The 18,767-nt window shown below is 48.5% G+C and overlaps 1 protein-coding gene across 3 annotated transcripts in view; it reads left to right on the top strand.

Moving 5' to 3' along the window:
- The first annotated feature begins 7,505 nt into the window (after positions 1-7,505).
- The window catches only part of EMSY (EMSY transcriptional repressor, BRCA2 interacting), a 79,820-nt gene continuing 68,558 nt past the window's right edge, over positions 7,506-18,767 (top strand). Inside the window, exons 1-2 of one of the 3 annotated variants that reach the window (XM_063951250.1) lie at positions 7,506-7,976; positions 18,587-18,686. In XM_063951250.1, the coding sequence (XP_063807320.1) occupies positions 7,907-7,976; positions 18,587-18,686 (170 nt within the window). In that variant the 5' untranslated portion in view covers positions 7,506-7,906. The remainder of the gene's footprint in view (positions 7,977-18,586; positions 18,687-18,767) is intronic. The other 2 variants (XM_063951249.1, XM_063951251.1) reach the window with 2 other exon arrangements.

The raw sequence follows: 18,767 nt of genomic DNA on the forward strand, positions 1-18,767 counted from the left end.
GGCCGGAGTGGACGTCAGACACCCTCCCTCATAACGCCTGAGCCCGTCTGCGCTTTTCCAGACACTCCAAAACGGTCAGTTGCCACCCACAATGGCCTCTTCCTGTCAATCTCCTTGCGAACCCCCGTGCATTCTGATTTTTTCGCACCATCCCGTTGCTAGGCGCCGATGCCTGTTGCTGTTGTGCGACACGCCTGCGCATTGCGGTGCATACGCATTCGCAGTTAGGACCTGATCGCCCGCTGTGCTAAAACGCAGCGACCAGGTCTGAATGACCCCCCTTAGTGCGGAGTTGTACATGGCAGTCACCGAGGACACTGACCAGTGCAAGGTAATTAGCCAGGGACCACCCTGATATTGTGACCCCTCCCCCCAATTACTATGGCCTAATACTGCGGTCTCTTCTAGGCCTCACTCCTAGACCCCACGCAGACTTCACTTTAGGCCCGTTAGGAGCACATTAAACAGGATATTTTCTTAAGATCCCCGTCTGTTACCAAGTAGAGATAAAGTCGCGGCTTGAAGAAGCCTCAAAATTCTTCCAACACAATCCCACCCACTCTGATGGTCTCCAGGCACCAATACAATATTTCTGCAGCTTTGACCCCAGGTCATTCCATACAAAGTCTCTTCCCAAGTGTCAGGTGCGGTTTGGTCAGAATAATTCTCGGAAATGAGCCTCTTGGACATCAAATACCCAGGACCGGGAAGACTTGCCGTCTAGGATGCATAGCACGCAGATGTCTCATACAACCCAGGGGGTCATTCCGAGTTGTTCGCTCGCTAGCTGTTTTTAGCAGCCGTGCAAATGCTATGCCGCCTCCCACTGGGAGTGTATTTTAGCTTAGCAGAAGTGCGAACGAAAGGATCGCAGAGCGGCTACAAAAAAATATTGTGCAATTTTAGAGTAGCTTCAGACCTACTCAGCGCTTGCGATCACTTCAGACTGTTCAGTTCCTGTTTTGACGTCACAAACACGCCCTGCGTTCACCCAGCCACGCCTGCGTTTTTCCTGGCATGCCTGCGTTTTTTCGAACACTCCCTGAAAACGGTCAGTTGACACCCGGTAACGCCCACTTCATGTCAATCACTCTGCGGTCAGCAGTGCGACTGAAAAGCTTCGCTAGACCTTGTGTTAAACTACATTGGCCGTTGCGAAAGTACGTCGCGCGTGCGCATTGCGCCGCATACGCAGAAGTGCCGAGTTTTTGCATCATCGCTGCGTAGCGAACATTTTCAGCTAGTGATCAACTCGGAATGACCCCCCCAGTGCGGATCAATTTCGAGACATTGTAGTAGAAACCTTTCGGAATGAAGTTATAGAAAAACTGTCAGACTAATTAGTCATTTCTAAATTATGTTATTTTGATTTGCATATAACAGCTTTCTTATGCATTTTTTTTTTAATCTGATAACGTTCTTTCCTCCTGATTCTGTATCTTTACTGATAATCATTGTAGTTCTTTCCTTTCAAGTCAAACAGGTGTTTCACTCCAGGAAATGTATCTTTCTGGCCCTGACAATACATCATTCGTTGCTTTCATTTTGATATCCTGTACTGTAAGATAATTGTCAGCAGATGCGAATTACATTCTATGAGTTAACCCCCTCCGAGGAAGGAAGATTTTGATCTGGCAAATCATTGTAATCAGAACCCCAGCAGGCTACAGCTTTGCAATGTTTCCTCTCTCATGTAGGATAAGCTGACGGTTGCAAACGCCTTGAAATCTGAACCATTTAAGGTTATTTCAACCTTTCTCTGCAAATGAACGAAACTGTGAATAAATTGTGCACTAATCTGATATTATGGGACCAGCCATTTTGCAACAGTGCACAATTCTAGCAATACAATCTTCCAAATGTATCTTTTGCTTCATCAATCCACTGAATTTTAAGTCTAAAACTGGGAAAATGATGGTGACAATGGGCTGTACGGGAGGCTACAGAACTTAGGCGAGTTCTCCCTGACTCTCGAGAGAGAGCAGGGAAACCTCCCTAATCAAGCTTATTTCCCAAGGGACTTGATGATGGCATGATTCCCAACATTACTCCACAAGGAGGAAGGTTGGGGGGGTGGGGGGGCATAATAATGCGAAACGCGTCACCACTTCCCTTGCACATGCCACTTGGACCTCCTCCTTTATAATCTCATGGAGGAGAGGTTCCAAAAGACTTTAAGTATAATAATAAAGTAGTCTGGGCACAATAAATAGGATGGAAGGTTTCTAAATTAAAATGTATTTTTAATCTGAGAAACGCGCACAGTTCCACAACCGAATGCAACATGAACTGAAACCATTTAAAAAAAATTATATTTGTTTATTGACGCATCCTTTCTTCAGCACGTTGCCCTCTGATTGGTGAAATTGGCACCAGGTGTGACACTTCTATCCCTTATATTTTACCACTCCACGTGTGTTGTTTTTGTCACATCTAGCAAAGTTTGAGGATCCGGCAGCTGAGATTTGCCCGAGGAGGTAGCAGGCTGTGAATGAACCAGATGAGGGGGCTGGATAAAGTTCCTCCGCATGGAACACGGAGCAATGAAGAACGTAGGCGGGGTTTGAGAGTCAATGGAAAGTATTTATTATGTACAGGGCTGAGGTAGAGAACCGAGGCTGGAGCACGAAGAACTGTGGACTGTGATTTGAAAGACGAGACTGTAGATGATGAACTGTGGAACTGTGGATGGTGGTTGAAGACGTGGCTGGAGACAAGGACTGTGGACTGTGGTTGGGAAAACGAGGCTGAAGGTAATCTGCAGGCTATGGTCGGTGGTACAAAGGCGTGGCTGGTGAAAGAGATCTGTGGAGTGTGGCTTGAAAGACGAGGCAGAAGATCCGGGGCCAACTGTGCCCAAAGAGTCTTACTGGACCGGGTTTTCCAGGAGCGCTTCCACAGGCAGTAGCAGGCTAGAAACGGCAGGGCTGCAGCAGCAACAGAGAACTGACCAAGCAGGATCAGGAGGAACCAGAATACAGCAGGAATCCTGGGAGCACAGGCTAAAGCACCTACAACAGGGTTGTAACTTGAAGCACTGGCGTCCCTGTCCTAAACCAGCCCCCTTTTATAGGGAGAGCTTCCCCTGGATTGGCTGGAAGAAACAGGAAACAGGAACTATGCTTAAAACTTGGTCTCCAACATGGTGGCGCCCAGTAATGCAGACCTTTTTGCAAAGCCACATTGCTCACTGCCCCATGTCTCCTAGCAACGGCTCAGCGAGCGGACCCCCTCACCGCCGCTACTGCTGCCCACGGATCCGGCACAGCAACCCACCTCCGCCGCTGCCCGCACAACGCCAAGGAAGCCAGCCCTGCGGACCCAGCGTACCGGTAAGACTCCGGACGCTGACAGTTTTTGTACTAAGATGAAACGTTTGAAAAGTATGTGTTGAATTTCTCCCAGTACAGCCATTTTTTGGAGATCCAATTTGGATTTTTCAACAGTTACAGGTCTTATTACAATGGGGGTTTGTTTTCAGCAGAAAGTGTAGCCAGGCCTGCAATTAGATTTGCTTTACTGCCCCAGACCAATGGGTTCGATGACACCCAAAACAGTACAGGGTAAATGTTCATGATCACGGCTGTCGGGATCCACGCATCCGGAATCCCGACAGCTGTCAGCACGCTGGGATCCCGAAGGCAAATATAGGCGGGAGGGTTAGAATTTGGCTGCTGGGTGGGGGGAATGTTAGGCTTCACTGTCACCCGGGAGGATTAGGCTGCCAGAATGGAGGGTTATGGCTAGGCATCACCAGGGGGGCGGGGTGGTTAGGGATAGGCACAAAGGGGGAGGGGGAGGGTACGTAAGGAGGGGTGTGGTTTAGGCTTTAACGAGGGAGGTTAGGGTTAGGCTGCAGTATCGCATGGTTGGGGGGGAGGTAGAATACTTACCGCACCCCTGTCGGTATTGTGACCGTCGGGATCACACCATACTTACCTACATTTATTTTCTCCACTCCAGGAGATACTCGGAGAGGAGAAGCAGGTGGGCGGCGACGGAGGCGGGGCCGAGCCAATGACGTCATTAGGCCCTGCCCACTACACAAGCAAATACCGCGATTGGACGGTGTTTGCATATGGGCGGAGCTTTGATGGCGCAATTAGCATATAATAGCGCCATTAAGCCCCTCCCCTCCGCCGGGTCTGCAATTTGGCACTATTTAGCTCCCCATTCTGCCCACTTACCTAGGAAGTGGGCAGAATGCAGGAGGGGTGCCCACTCTTCCGCAGCTGCCGGGGACTACCCAAGAAACCGGGTGTTTCCAGCAGAATCCGGGAGAGTACGCAAGTATGGATCACATACCAATCCCCAGAACAGAAAGTGTGAATACTAACAGCACCACAGATGCAAACCAGAGCAAGTGTTTTTAGTTATTCATTTATTACGTTATTTATATAGCGCACACATATTCCGCAGCGCTGTACAGAGAATATTTGGCCATTCACATCAGTCCCTGCCCCAGTGGAGCTTACAATCTATATTCCCAATCACATGTACACACTTATACCCTAGGGTTAATTTTCATAGGACGCCAATTAACCTACCAGTATATTTTTGGATTGTGGGAGGAAACCGGTGAACCGGAGGAAACCAACGCAAGCATGGGGAGAATATACAAACTCCACACAGTTAGGGCCATGGTGAAAACTCATGACATATCAGTGCTGTGAGGCAGCAATGCTAACCACCGTCCATACTGCTCCACAGACAATGCATAGACTCAAATACAAAAATACATCTGTATGTCCGGCATTGGGCTCTTCTCCCATCTTTTGTGTGCCCTGCACTTTAACCAGCCACAGAACCTGTGTTATTCATGTTTCCCTTATTAAAAGGATGATCTGGCAACTCTAGTCCCCCCACACGTGCACCCACACACACTTGGCCCTATAATGTAGGTACAAAAAATAAGCAAGCCAGTGGCGTAACTACTGCCCCCGCAGCCCTCGCAGGGGGCGCCGTCACTAATTTAGCGCAGAACAGATTGACATGCGGATGAGCCGTCCGCATGTCAGTCTGCTGTCTCCCTAGCCGCTGCTGTGAAGGAGGGACACGGAGGGCACAGCGCGTGCCTATCCTGTGTCCCTCCTGCGTCTCTGGCGGGTCTATCAAATGAAGTGCCGGTTCGTGAGCTCTGATTGGCTCACGAACCGGCACTTAATTTAACAGATACGCCGGAGACGCAGGAGGGACACAGGAGAGGCGCGCGCTGTGCCCTCCGTGTCCCTCCTTCACAAAACAGCGGGGTAGCGGGGGTGAGTTGTAACTGGCACTGGGGGAGCATATTTGGCACTGGGGGAGGGGGAGCTTATTTGGCACTTGGGGGGGCATATGTGGCACTGTGGGGTATATGTGTACCTGGCACTTGGGGGGGGGGGCATATTTGCATTGGGGGCATGTGTGTACATGGCACTGTGGGGGATAATCTGGCACTGGGGGCATATGTGGCACTGGGAGCACAGCCCTAGCAACAAGCATTACCCCCTAGCAACGAGCATGACACCCAGTGCATGAAACCCCTGGCAATGAGCATGACACCCAGTGCATGAAACCCCTGGCAATGAGCATGCCACCCTGAGCATGAAAACCCCTGGCACCGTGCATGGAACCAAGAGCATGAAACCCCTGGCAACGAGCATGACACCCAGTGCATGAAACACCTGGCAATGAGCATGACACCCAGTGCATGAAACCCCTGGCAACGAGCATGACACCCTGAGCATGAAAACCCCTGGCACCGTGCATGGAACCAAGAGCATGAAACCCCTGGCAACGAGTAGGTAATTTAAAAGTAATTAGAAGCTTTACTGTAGGACTTAATGTGTAATGGGCATTGCGGTGTGTGGCATAATGTATCACGGACATTGCGGTGTGTGTCATAATGTATCACAGGCATTACGATGTGTGGCATACTATATCACGGGGCATTGTGGTATGTGGTATAATGTCTCAGGGGCATTGCAGTGTGGCATAATGTATAACGGACATTGCGGTGTGTTGCATAGGGTATAACGGCCATTGCAGTATGTGCCACAGGCATTACAGTGTGTGGTATACTATATCACAGCATTGTGGTATGTGGTATAATGTCTCAGGGTCACTGCAGTGTGTGGCATAATGTATCATGGACATTGCGGCGTGTGGTATACTATATCACGGGCATTGTGGTATGTGGTATAATGTCTCAGGGGCATTGCAGTGTGGCATAATGTATAACGGGTATTACGGTGTGTGGCATAGGGTATAACGGGCATTGCGGTATTTGTCACAGGCATTACGGTGTATGGTATACTATATCACGGGCATTGTGATATGTGGTATAATGTCTCAGGGTCATTGCAGTGTGTGGCATAATGTATCACGGACATTGCGGTGTGTGTCATAATGTGTCAGGCATTACGGTGTGTGGTATACTATATCACGGGCATTGTGGTATGTGGTATAATGTCTCAGGGTCATTGCAGTGTGTGGCATAATGTGTCACAGGCATTGTATGTGCTATAGTGTATCAGGGGCATTGCAGTGTGTGGCATAATGTATCACGGACATTGCGGTGTGTGTCATAATGTGTCAGGCATTACGGTGTGTTGTATACTATATCACGGGCAATGTGGTATGTGGTATAATGTCTCAGGATCATTGTGGTGTGTGTCATACTGTGTCACAGACATTGTATGTGCTATAATGTATCAGGGGCATTACAGTGTGTAGCATAATGTATAACGAGCATTGCGATTCCTGTCATAATGTGTCACAGGCATTACGGTGTGTGGCATAATGTGTCGGGGGCATTATGGTGTGTGCATATTGTGTCATGGGCATTATTGTGTGTGGCATAATGTCTAAGGGCCATTGCAGTATGTGGCATAAGGTATACTGGGCATTACTATAAGGAGGAAAAATTACAAATAATGTAAGGGGCATAAATCAGGATTATTTTTCTTTCCTGTGGTGGCTAACGTCTGGGCGTGCAGGTTGCAAAACTGGGGTATAAGGTAGTCTTTTCCTGCAATGCCACACCCCTTTATGCGAAACCACACCCATTTCAACAAAGCCACGCGCCTTTTTTCGGCACGCGCAGATTCATCACTTTACTTGTGCCAATTATGGGGGGGGGGGGGGGGGCGCCAGAGAATTTTTTTGGCTTGGGGAGAAAAATTTCTCGTTACGCCAAGCTTTATATATGCTATAAACTAGAGCTGCTCCCATGTCATTTTCCAGAAGCCTAGCTACTGAGGAACATGCAGGGCATGCTGGGACTTAATGTAGTGACACACCTCCCATTGCCAGGTCTGGTGTACTGTGCTTGTATAGCAGCAGACGCCTCGCTCACACAGTCAGACCTCCACCGCTGCAGTACCACCCAGGGGGCGCTGTGGCTTAACGCGAAATGACCCACGCCGGCCGCCATCGTCAGGTCATCGTACGTCACCTTTCCCTCAGGCAGCCACAGGTTCGCCTCCTAACCTCAACCACCAATCAGCGCCTGCCCCCTCCCTCCAGCCGCCAATCAGCGTCCAGCACTACAACTCCCGGCAAGCCGCGCGCATGCGCGATGTCACCGGCGCGCCATCTTGACAGCGGGAGCCGCGATCGAACCCACCGGGTCCGGGCTGGCTGAGCGTCTCCGGAACGGACCGATCACCCGGGAGGGGGAGTTGTGTGGCGGCCTGCTTTCACCCTCCTCATCCGGCGGCCCGGCCGCCCCCCCCCGGCTCTCCCTCCTCCACCGATCAGCCCCTGACAGGGACAGACTGGGGCCTCACAGCATCCCAGGAGCCCCAGCAGCGCCCCGGAGACCCCCGCACCGTGACCGGGGCCGCGGGGAGTGATGTCCTGCCGTCCTCTCGCCGCCAGGGCCGTCTGATCGCAGGGGGAGGCGGTCCGGTGACTCTGGGACAGGATGCCTGTGGTGTGGCCGACCCTCCTGGACTTCAGCCGTGATGAGTGTAAGAGGATCCTCCGGAAACTGGGTAATTATCCCCTCATTACCCCCGTTATTCCGTTGCGGCGGCACTGCGCATGCGCGGAATGCCCCGCTTTGTGCCTGACTGGCGCAACTGCGCATGCGTGTATGGCGACACGCCCCCCTTTGACGTCAGCGCCCGGCCGGTTTGTAAACATTCCATGGATGGATATATATATATATATATATATATATATAAATGTGTGTGTTACTGGCTGCTGCCGGCAGGGGGCGCTCCTTGCAATGGGAATTTTATAGAGTTTGAGCAGTATCCTGTAACTTGCCCAGCGTTTGCTGGTGGATTGTTGACTGCACCTTCCTGACAGCACTGTTGGCGTAGTGGTTAGTATTGCTACACTGAGCTATCGGACACGACTGCCAGCAGGGTTAGCCGTGTGGCGTTTGGATGTTCTCCCCCTGCTCCAAAAACATTCCTGTAGGGTAATTGGCTTCTGGCAACAAAAGGAACAAAAAGTTTTTCAGTGTTTACGTGTGTGTGTGTATATGTGAATATAGAGTGTAAGCTCCTTTGGTGCAGGGACTGAAATGAGGGAAATATTCTCCTTATTGCAATGAGGCATATACATGAGTAATATAAATGTTAATAAATATTTGTCTTGGTGATAACAGTGCGCTCTTTCTTCTATACTAGTTGGCCCTTATTTCTTAATATTTATAATGCGCACGCATATATTAAACAGCGCTTATTATGGACGCCAATGACAATATGGTTCAGTCACGTAAGCTATCGTCACACATTTGTATCAAAAACGCGCCAGCTCTAGGTACAGTATGTGTGCAACCGCTACATGGCCACTTTGAATGGCGACTTTACAGCTGATCACATTCAAGCGTTACTCCGTTTCCTGTCGCACCATGCGGCCAGCGTGCTTACTAACTCCTCTTGGAGGGTAATGTTTTATTTGTCAGGGGATGTAAAGTGCCGTGGTCGGGGCAGCCATGTTCCTGAGGGTACCTACGGTGTATTCAGTCAATACTGTATAGTGCTTTGGGGATGTCACTGGTCCCCAGCATATTCACAAGGTGTATTCGCATGAGTATTGGCTTTGCGGTCACTGCTGTATGTAGCTGAGCAATCGCTAATTGTTAAAGAACCAGTAGATTTATTTCTCGATAAGGCAGAGAGAAGCTGACAGAGGTTACATGTGAGTGTTTAATGTGGCTTTTACAGTCTGGACTGTATGGTATGTGTGGAAACGCTGACGTCTGATGTGGTTTAAGGCATTATACGTTTTTCTAATTGCAATGCTGTAGTTTAATTCTTTAAATCAGGGGTGTCAAACACAAGGCCCGCGGGCCAAATCCGGCCCGCCAGACCTCGTCTGATGGCCCGCGGTGCCGCCGCCAGCCTTGCAGCCTCCCCTGCACGGAGTAAATTCATTTTAAAAATGGCTCAAGTTAAAAAAAAAAAAAAAAAAAAAAAATTTACTTACCTTCCGGGACCTGGCCCGACTTCTTCCTGCCCCGCACTGCTCCCTGGGTGTCGGACGTGACGTCATCACGTGACGTCCGCCCGACATCTCCAGGGATCAGAGGAGCGCGCGGACGCCGCGGAGAGGAGCAAGAAGAAAGAAGTAAAAGAAAGAAAGAAAGAAGTAAAAGGTAAGTAAAGTAAATGGAGGGGGCAGATGGCTGGGCACTATAAAAGGGGGCAGATGGCTGGGCACTATAAAAGAGGGCAGATGGCTGGGCACTATAAAAGGGGGCACATGGCTGGGCACTATAAAAGGGGGCACATGGCTGGGCACTATAAAAGGGGGCACATGGCTGGGCACTATAAAAGGGGGCACATGGCTGGGCACTATAAAAGGGGGCACATGGCTGGGCACTATTAAAGGGGGCAGATGGCTGGGCACTATAAAAGGGGGCAGATGGCTGGGCACTATAAAAGGGGGCAGATGGCTGGGCACTATAAAAGGGGGCACATGGCTGGGCACTATAAAAGGGGGCACATGGCTGGGCACTATAAAAGGGGGCACATGGCTGGGCACTATAAAAGGGGGCACATGGCTGGGCACTATAAAAGGGGGCACATAATAATTGAATGCAGTGACATTAATTTATGATAATAAAGAGTGGACACATAGACCTACAGATACAACCGGCCCTTTGATGGGGACCAAACTGCTGATGCGGCCCCCGATGAATTTGAGTTTGACACCCCTGCTTTAAATCATCCGTTATTAGTTGGAGGGGGATGTGTGCGGGTGGGGGGTCAGTTCAGCTTTGCTGTCTTTCTCGGGCCAAGTCACTGGCTAAACTGTATGGGATCAAGCTCAGGAAAACCGAGGACATTTCTTTTCATTTAATTTTTTTTCCAAATGAATAAAGGCGTTCATATTGTTGGGAGTACCTGGCGTAATTGACTGTGGCCTTATAGAGTGAGTTCTTGGTTATATTTGAGGGACAAAGTAAAAAGAAACCTCTTTTGTTGGGGCACTCTTATCAATTAATACTGTTAAAATATAATTTTTATATGTGGACTCACTGATAGACAGAACATATATAGAACATTGAAATAATAATAAAATGCCAACAGCCTGTAGTTACTAATTTAAATTTTCACCTCTTACATCAAACATTCATTTTCCAGTGATGTTATGCGCCTTGCAATAATTGAACATATTACCGTCAATGTGCTTTTAAACTGCTCAATTAACAATTGTCATGCTTCTGTTATATTACCAGTTACACACTATGAATATTCTAGTTGGTATCCTCCATACTCCAAACGCAAACAAAAAAAGCCACATTATTTTTACATATACATGGTGAGAATTGATATAGCATCCTCTTGTCTAATATTAGGGGTCAACCCGAGTTGATGGCTAGCTGAAAATGTTCACTGCGCAGCGATGATGCAAAAAAAAAGGCACTTCTGCGCATGTGGCACAATGCGCACGCGCAACGTAATTTCACAACGGCTGGTGTAGTTTCACACAAGGTCTAGCGAAGCTTTTCAGTCGCACTGCTGGCCGCAGAGTGATTGACATGAAGTGGGCGTTTCTGGGTGTCAACTGACCGTTTTCAGGGAGTGTTAGGAAAGAACGCAGGCGTGCCAGGAAAAACGCAGGCGTGGCTGGGCGAACACAGGGCGTGTTCGTGACGTCAAAACAGGAACTGAACAGTCTGAAGTGATTGCAAGCGCTGAGTAGGTCTGAAGCTACTCAGAAACTGCACAAAAAATATCATGCCGCTGCTCTGCGATCCTTTCATTCGCACTTCTGCTAAGTTAAGATACACTCCCAGTGGGAGGCGGCATAGCGTTTGCACGGCTGCTAAAAACAGCTAGTGAGCGATCCACTCGGAATGACCACCATAGTATCAAGTGAGTTTATTGTAACATACTACAGGATGTGGCCAGACAATTGTATACTTTGTTTCAATTACTGTATCTTTTTGTAAAGAAAATTCTTACAGCTACATCATACAGATAAGGCCCTTGGTAAAATGTGTTTTTTATCGTATACATTCAACAAACAATAGTTTGCAAATGCCAATAGAAAATGAATAGCAGAAAAACAAACAATATTTAGTTTGACACTGGAGAGTAAATCTAGAACAGAATTACCACACACCGCTGCTTCTCGCCTTTACATTATGAATCTTATCAGTATCGATGGTTTAATAGCCATATGCTTTCAATATTGATAAGATGCTTTAACCAACTCTCACCATCTTTTTATTCACTGATCATCAAAACGCAAGAGGCCAGTGAGCGAGTGTGAATGGTAAGAAGTATAGATGAGCTTCTGCTTTCAATATTATACTAGGAACGGTCTGCCACAATAGTGATCACCGATGAGAGCTCAGAAATATAGACAAGAAAATGAGATCACAACCAAGAAAAACAGAATCGGAATGAAGGTTCATATTAATCTTGTTAATTATTCAAATATAAAAACAGACTTGACTTGGACACTGCAAAGTGTTGAAAGGGGGAGGAGGGGGTGACAGTGCTGCTGGGCTGTGTATCATACAGGACACTCTGCCCCAGAGCTGTAACTAGACATTTCAGTGCCCTTTGGCAGAAAGTCAATTGGTGCTCCCCCTCCCATATTTCGTCGCACACCAAAAATTTAGGTGCGCGGCTTCATGGGGAAAGAGCATGGCAACATAATAGTACCAATTCATATTACACTACACAGGCAGAGCGCGTTCCGCACTCTGTGTGCCAGGCGGGGCGCGTTCCGCACACATTGCGCCAGGCGGGGCGCGTTCCTCACACATTGTGCCAGGCGGGGCGCGTTCCGCACACATTGCGCCAGGCGGGGTGCGTTCCGCACACATTGCGCCAGGCGGGGCGCGTTCCGCACACTCTGCGCGTTCCGCACACTCTGCGCGTTCCGCACACTGTGCGCCAGGCGGAGCGCGTTCCGCACACTTTATATGGCAGCAGGGAGGAGGGAGAGAGAGAGGCACTAGGGAGTAGGGACAGAGTGGTAGGAGAGAGTGCAGCCTGGAACCCCCATTGGGGAGCACCACCGTACCAACACCCTCCAGGGACCAGGCCCCCACCACATACCTGTAAAAAGAACACTGGGCTTCTCCATGGATACTGCCACTACAGCATTGGAGTCAAGCTATTGGGGAAGAATACGCACTGTGGATCCCTCACCTTCCCTGGCCAGCTCGTCTCTCCATCCCGGTGCCCGGAGCTCTCCCTCCTCGGCCCCACAGGACTGGAGTCAGGGGATGTGGCCAGGGGTGAGCGGAAAACACGGAGGGGGGCAGCCGCCTTGGTGGGGCAGTAGAAGAGGGGAATCAGCGTGGAGAGTGGCGGCATCCAGCCGGGGGCACGGGGATGAGGGGAGGGCGGGAGATCACTCTTCATGGTCTATGCCCCTTCCAAGTTCCTCCCCCTGTTGTTGTAGAGACCTGACTGACGGACAGCACAGGACAGCGCTGCGGGTCAGAGCGCGTCCTGAGGGATCCAGCTGCTTTTTATTTTTGCGTCCCCACCATCAGTTTTGTGGTAAAATACGCACTATAGCACGTTTTTGCGATCACTGTATCGCTCACTCTCCATGGCTTGATAAGTCTGGGCCTTTCATTTTGTAGGGAATAATTTTAGTCCTTATTAGCACAGCCGATTAACGCTAATATGCTACTAGAATAATGAGGGAACTGTAACCATATTTTACCATTATTTATATTGATAGACGTGTATAAATCTTCCAATGCGTCATTTTCTATCATCCTGTTTTTACACCGCCAGCTAGTAACACGGGTTATTGCATATGAGCGCGTATAACCTGTGTTGCTGTGTGGAGTAAAAGGGACCAGTTGGAATAATCCGGGTTGAGTGACCTGGTATTCCAACTCGGGTAGCAAGCGGGGTTAAACACCGGTTCAACTCGGCTCGCTGTGCCGTGTAAATGGGAAGCCGGCTCGATGCGACCCTTTTCCCGTTCACTCTGTGTGGACGGGCGGTGTTTGGAGATCATGCGATTGCCAAGCGCCGTCACCGAAGACATCACCAACCCGACAATGTGCAGAGTTGTAAATGGCGGCGGCGAGGGGCCTTGAGGCGGATCGTAGGCCGGAAGCTCCCGTGTAAGGCTCCTGAGGGTGACCCGCCTCATTTGGTCTAAAAAGGGCATTAATATGACTTCAGCAATGATAATGGAGGACACATTTGTAGCTGGATTTCCCTTTTAATGCCTTTACAATCTCCATGTCGGTCTTATTGCGTTATGACAGCGGTGGACAAAATCATTTAGACTTCATAAGTCCTTCGGTCTGATCTTGGAGCCCGCAGAAAGGGCACAAGAGTTCCGGTGCCGGCTGACGTTGGTCACATTGGCGCCTTGGCTCCAGGGAATTTCTTGTTTATTTTTAATAGTAAAACCTCTCTTACTTCCAAAATCTGAAATGTTACATAGAAATATAGTGCATGCATGTTGTGCCAACCTGTGCCAGGTGTATACAGTGTGATCTCCGAGCCTCGGGGGGATATGTTTCCCTACTCGGTGGTGGTCTCCCGTTGGGCAGAAGTAGCCCGGGACTTCTTACTAGAATTCAGTGAATTTGTGGTACTGGAGCCTTGTATCATGAAGGTGGCTGATCCCTGTGCTGACACTCTGTCCTAGTTGTAATCACTGAGATGTAGTCATGTTACGGCGGTGGGGATCTGGCGGTCAGCATACCGACGCCAGGATCACGACCGCCAGAATGCCGGCAGGAGGCCCAGGGCCAGACCCATAGACTGGGGATAGAACCTGTGACGAGCCCGCAAGGGGCTCTGTTGTGCTCGCCCCCTGCCGGCATTCTGGCGGCCGGGGTCCCGGCTTTGGTATGCTGACCGCCGGTCACCCAACCCGTAATCCCCAACTGACAATATAATGTAATGAGCACTGATGCTACAATGCATGTGGGGTTTGCATGCACAGCGTGTGTTGGGGGCTGATCTGAGTTTGAAACCAGGGAAAAATAATAGTAGACCTGAGTAATAGAATGCCTAGTGTTCACGCTAGGCTGTCTCAGCAGGGTGCCGCGCCCTGCCTGATTTGAAAAGTCCCCCACCCGTTTGTGTAAAGTTGCGATGTGGGGATCACCAGCGGTGAATAGATGGCGTGCGTGTGCGCACAGCAACTGATCACATTGAGGGGAGGGCTCGGGGGATGCCAGCACCTCTGTAGCCTTTCATCCTGCTTACTATAGTGATACTGCGGAACATTGCTGTGTATTAGAAACCCTGATCAACCATGTTTTAATGCTTTGTAACATTAACAATCCAAAGTTATAAGTCTTTGATGTGATTTATTATACGTCTTTCAATAAAACCAATGTTTTACGGCTTATTATTCCTGTTATATCTGAATATATGAAGATAGACTAAACATATTAAAACAAACAAAGTACACCCGGCGACATCTCAATAGGTTGGAAGGTTTTACATTGAAGTAAACATGGAGGAGATTAAACCGTGAGCTGTGTCTCTGTGTATTGCCTCTTTAATGCGTTGGAGCCGTTCACCCTTTAAGATTGAGACTGTTAGTTGTGGATTCCTCCTGTCCTATAGGATTGTCAGGGGAGGAGTTTTTAAGTCCTAGTTGATGCTAGGCAGATTAGGTTTCTCTCTGATCTGGCTCACCCTCCATTTGGTTTTAACAGTGTAATAATAATCTAATATCTAATATAAAAAAATGAAAATTTCTCCTATCTTTCTATACAAATCCACAGTTTACAAGCGAAGATCGTGAAATTTTTACATACGGCGTATTAAAACATGGTGGAGGCAACTAAAACAATTAGAAAGCCCTAGCACACCTAGGGGGCAGACAGCAGCACAGAGTATATCAGCAGACAGCATAACTCTGGAATTCCTGGAGCAATCTACTCAAAAATTGGTTCACATATGCCTTACACTCTGGAAACAAACACTGTGGGGGGAAGACACCCCTAAAGGTGGGACAGCAGCACAGAGTATTTCAGGAGACAGCATAACTCTGGAATGCCTAGAGCAATTTACACCAAACTTCTAACACATATGACTTACACTCTGGGAACAAACACTGTGGGGGTTACACCATTAGCACCCCTAGGGGTGGGCCAGCAGCACAGACTATCAGGACATGCATGATATGTCAGTGATGACAGGACTGCGTGTGACAGGGCCAGTGACATGATGTGAGGAGGGGAATACAGGTAGCACAAACCCACACACTGAGAGCTATATAGTGGAAGTAGCACGGTACCCCAGCAGCACAGAGTATATCAGGAGATACATAATGTGCTGTGCTATATAAGAAACTGTACAAAATCGATAATTTCACAGGGGCAGTGACATGATGTGAGGAGGGGAATGGAGGCAGCAGGAAGCCACAGACTGAGAGTTATATAGTGGGAGGAGCAGGGTCCCCAGCAGCACAGAGTATATCAGGAGATGAGTGATGTGTTAGTGAGGACAGGGCAGCATGTGACAGGGGCAGTGACATGATGTGAGGAGGGGAATGGAGGCAGCAGGAAGCCACAGACTGAGAGTTATATAGTGGGAGGAGTAGGGTCCCTTGGGGGACCAAAAAGGGGTCCGGCCACTACACAAAGTGCGTCAGGGAAGCAAGATATGCCTATATACTAGATCTTCAACCAACGTAAATTAACAAACAACTATCATTCTAATTTACCATCCTCATCCCGTAGTGAAGCACGGCTATACAGCTATCTACAATGTTATTTCTACTGTGTGTTTAATACAGGTTGAGTATCCCTTATCCAAAATGCTTGGGACCAGAAGAATTTTGGATATGGGATTTTTCCGTATTTTGGAATAATTGCATACCATAATGATATCATGGTGATGGGACCGAAGTCTAAGCACAGAATACATTTATGTTACATATACACCTTATACACACAGCCGGAAGGTCATTTTAGCCAATATTTTTTATATCTTTGTGCATTAAACAAAGTTTGTGTACATTGAGCCATCAGAAAACAAAGGTTTCACTATTTCACTCACTCAAAAAATTCCGTATTTCGGAATATTTGGATATGGGATACTCAACCTGTATTTACATTTTTTATAAACAGACATTCTTAAAATCCCGAGTATCGCCGGGTATTCCAGCTAGTAGTAGTAATAATAATTATTAGCACACCTTGAATTGCAACTTATTTTGTTGGCGATATAGTTACCTGCTTTTTGGCTTTGCTACCAATACATAATCGTCTCATGTCAGTTGGGCTAACCCAGCCTTGGCCTACTTTGGACTCCAAGTTCCTGCACCCTCTTATCCCAGAGTAATATGCTTGCTGGAACTTATTGTTCATTACATCAGAATAGTCGCACAGGAAACAAACCTATCCTGGGATTCCCGGGATTGAGTATTTTTCAATCCCGATACCCAGGTTTGGCCACCCTAATGCTCGCCTCATAGATAGGCCTGTCTGACTTAGACATGTCTGCTGGCAAATATCCGCATGTGGCCACATTTTTAGCAGTCTGTCGCTTGCTTGCATCGTAGGACACGTCATTTAGTTACTGAGTGTGGCCGGAGACCTGTCCCAAATGGCCAAGATGGCAGCCGTGGCACTGAAAGGGTTAACTCTCGCGCTGCACAATTTTCGAATGGACCAATCTGCACTGAAAAGCCAGTTGTAAATGTATTAGCCAGTGGCAAGGAGCATGACTGCAGCCAGGAACACTTAGTCCCAGGCTGCAGTGTAAAGCTGGGTACTCAGCGGTCTATCAGCTGATCAGTCAATTGGCTGGTATATCGCGAGCCCGTCGGCGGGTGTGTACCCAGCATTAGGCTGTCCCCTGTATGATGCTGGGACATAGCATAGGTAAGTTCCAGCGTAGTAGCTCCCTGTATGCCACCATCAATACCCCAGCGTCTTAACTCAGAGCCAGTGTCCCCTAGTGGCTGACGGAAAAAAAAACTTTATTAAAAATACATATTGCTATAAAGCACTACAGCTGATCTGCAATACCTTGGTGTATAAAGCAGAGTATATTTAATAGTTTTGTAACATGTTTAAAAATATGTTTTATTTAAGGACGTGTCTAAATGTATTATTTAAAGTAAAAAGCACTGATATGACTGTAGGGAATGAGATGGTAAATCGTCCTAGCACCAGCACGAGGCTTGGTGATGACTGAACACTCTCTGGCGTCTCCTGTGTGTGTCTATATACAGTGGGCCTGATCCAGACTGGCAGCGATCGCAATCTAAATCCCTATGTGGAGTGCGCACCCCGGGAGCCCAGTGAGATGCTAACAGCACCTCTTGTCTGCGATCGCCTCTGCCTAATTTGCCGGACGTGGTCCGTTAGAAAGGGGGGGGGGCGCGGCGGCTGAGTGACATCACACGCAGCCGTGTGACCCGGGACATGACGGGTAGCGGCCTGCGATCAGATCTGAATTACCCCCGGTGTCCAGCAGGTTTTGGGGGGAAAAGAATTTGTATTTAATGATTTCCTGTGCTTTAGTAACCGTTACATGCTAAATCATATCGTGCTTAGGAAAGCAAACTGGCTTGTTATATAGAGATCGTGTGTATATGTGTGTGAGAGGTCAGCGGGCAGGGCTGTAACCTGTTGTATTGTGTATCTCTGTAAGGGGAGGAGTCTTCTTGAAGACCTTTCGAGCAATAAACCTCTTGCCTTTAAAACGACTGCATCTGTGTCCTGCGACCAACAGAATTGTGCTAACTGCTATTGCGTTCTCTGGCCGTTCTGGTTTGAGCTCAGTGTCTCCAAGCTGCGCCGTCTGCCTGCTACCATGCAGAGACTGGTCCATGGTGAGCAGTGGGAATCAGCTGACCCCAGTCAGAAGGTGTGGCAGCAGGGTAGTCACACATACTAAGCAGTAGACTGTTCCAAGTGCTTGCAGGAGGCTGGTGGTGGCAGTTACCTGCACAGTAGGTGGAGTCGGTAACAGACAGTTATTAACTGTAAGAGGAAATCCCCTAATAGCCACAATCCAGTGGGATCAAGCAAACCTGTGATCGCCTGGTGCAGCGAGAGGCTTCCGGCCCACAGAGCTTTGCTTCATTGTATGCTCTGTATAACGTTGACTTTAATGACCATAGACGTTTCCTCCTTTCTGTCTCTACCGCTCTCTCACTGGTTTGTTTCTTGTGTTATTAGAGTTGGAAGCGTACGCGGGTGTTATCAGTGCCCTCCGTGCGCAGGGCGACCTCAGCAAGGAGAAGAAGGACCTTCTGGGAGAACTCTCTAAAGTGCTGAGGTAAGTCTGATAGTCCACCAGCAAGCTCAGGGCCACGGCCATCCTTCTATAGTCATAGATACATTTGTCTCTTTGTCAGTG

Source organism: Pseudophryne corroboree, chromosome 2 (assembly GCF_028390025.1).
Source record: "Pseudophryne corroboree isolate aPseCor3 chromosome 2, aPseCor3.hap2, whole genome shotgun sequence".
Taxonomy (NCBI): domain Eukaryota; kingdom Metazoa; phylum Chordata; class Amphibia; order Anura; family Myobatrachidae; genus Pseudophryne; species Pseudophryne corroboree.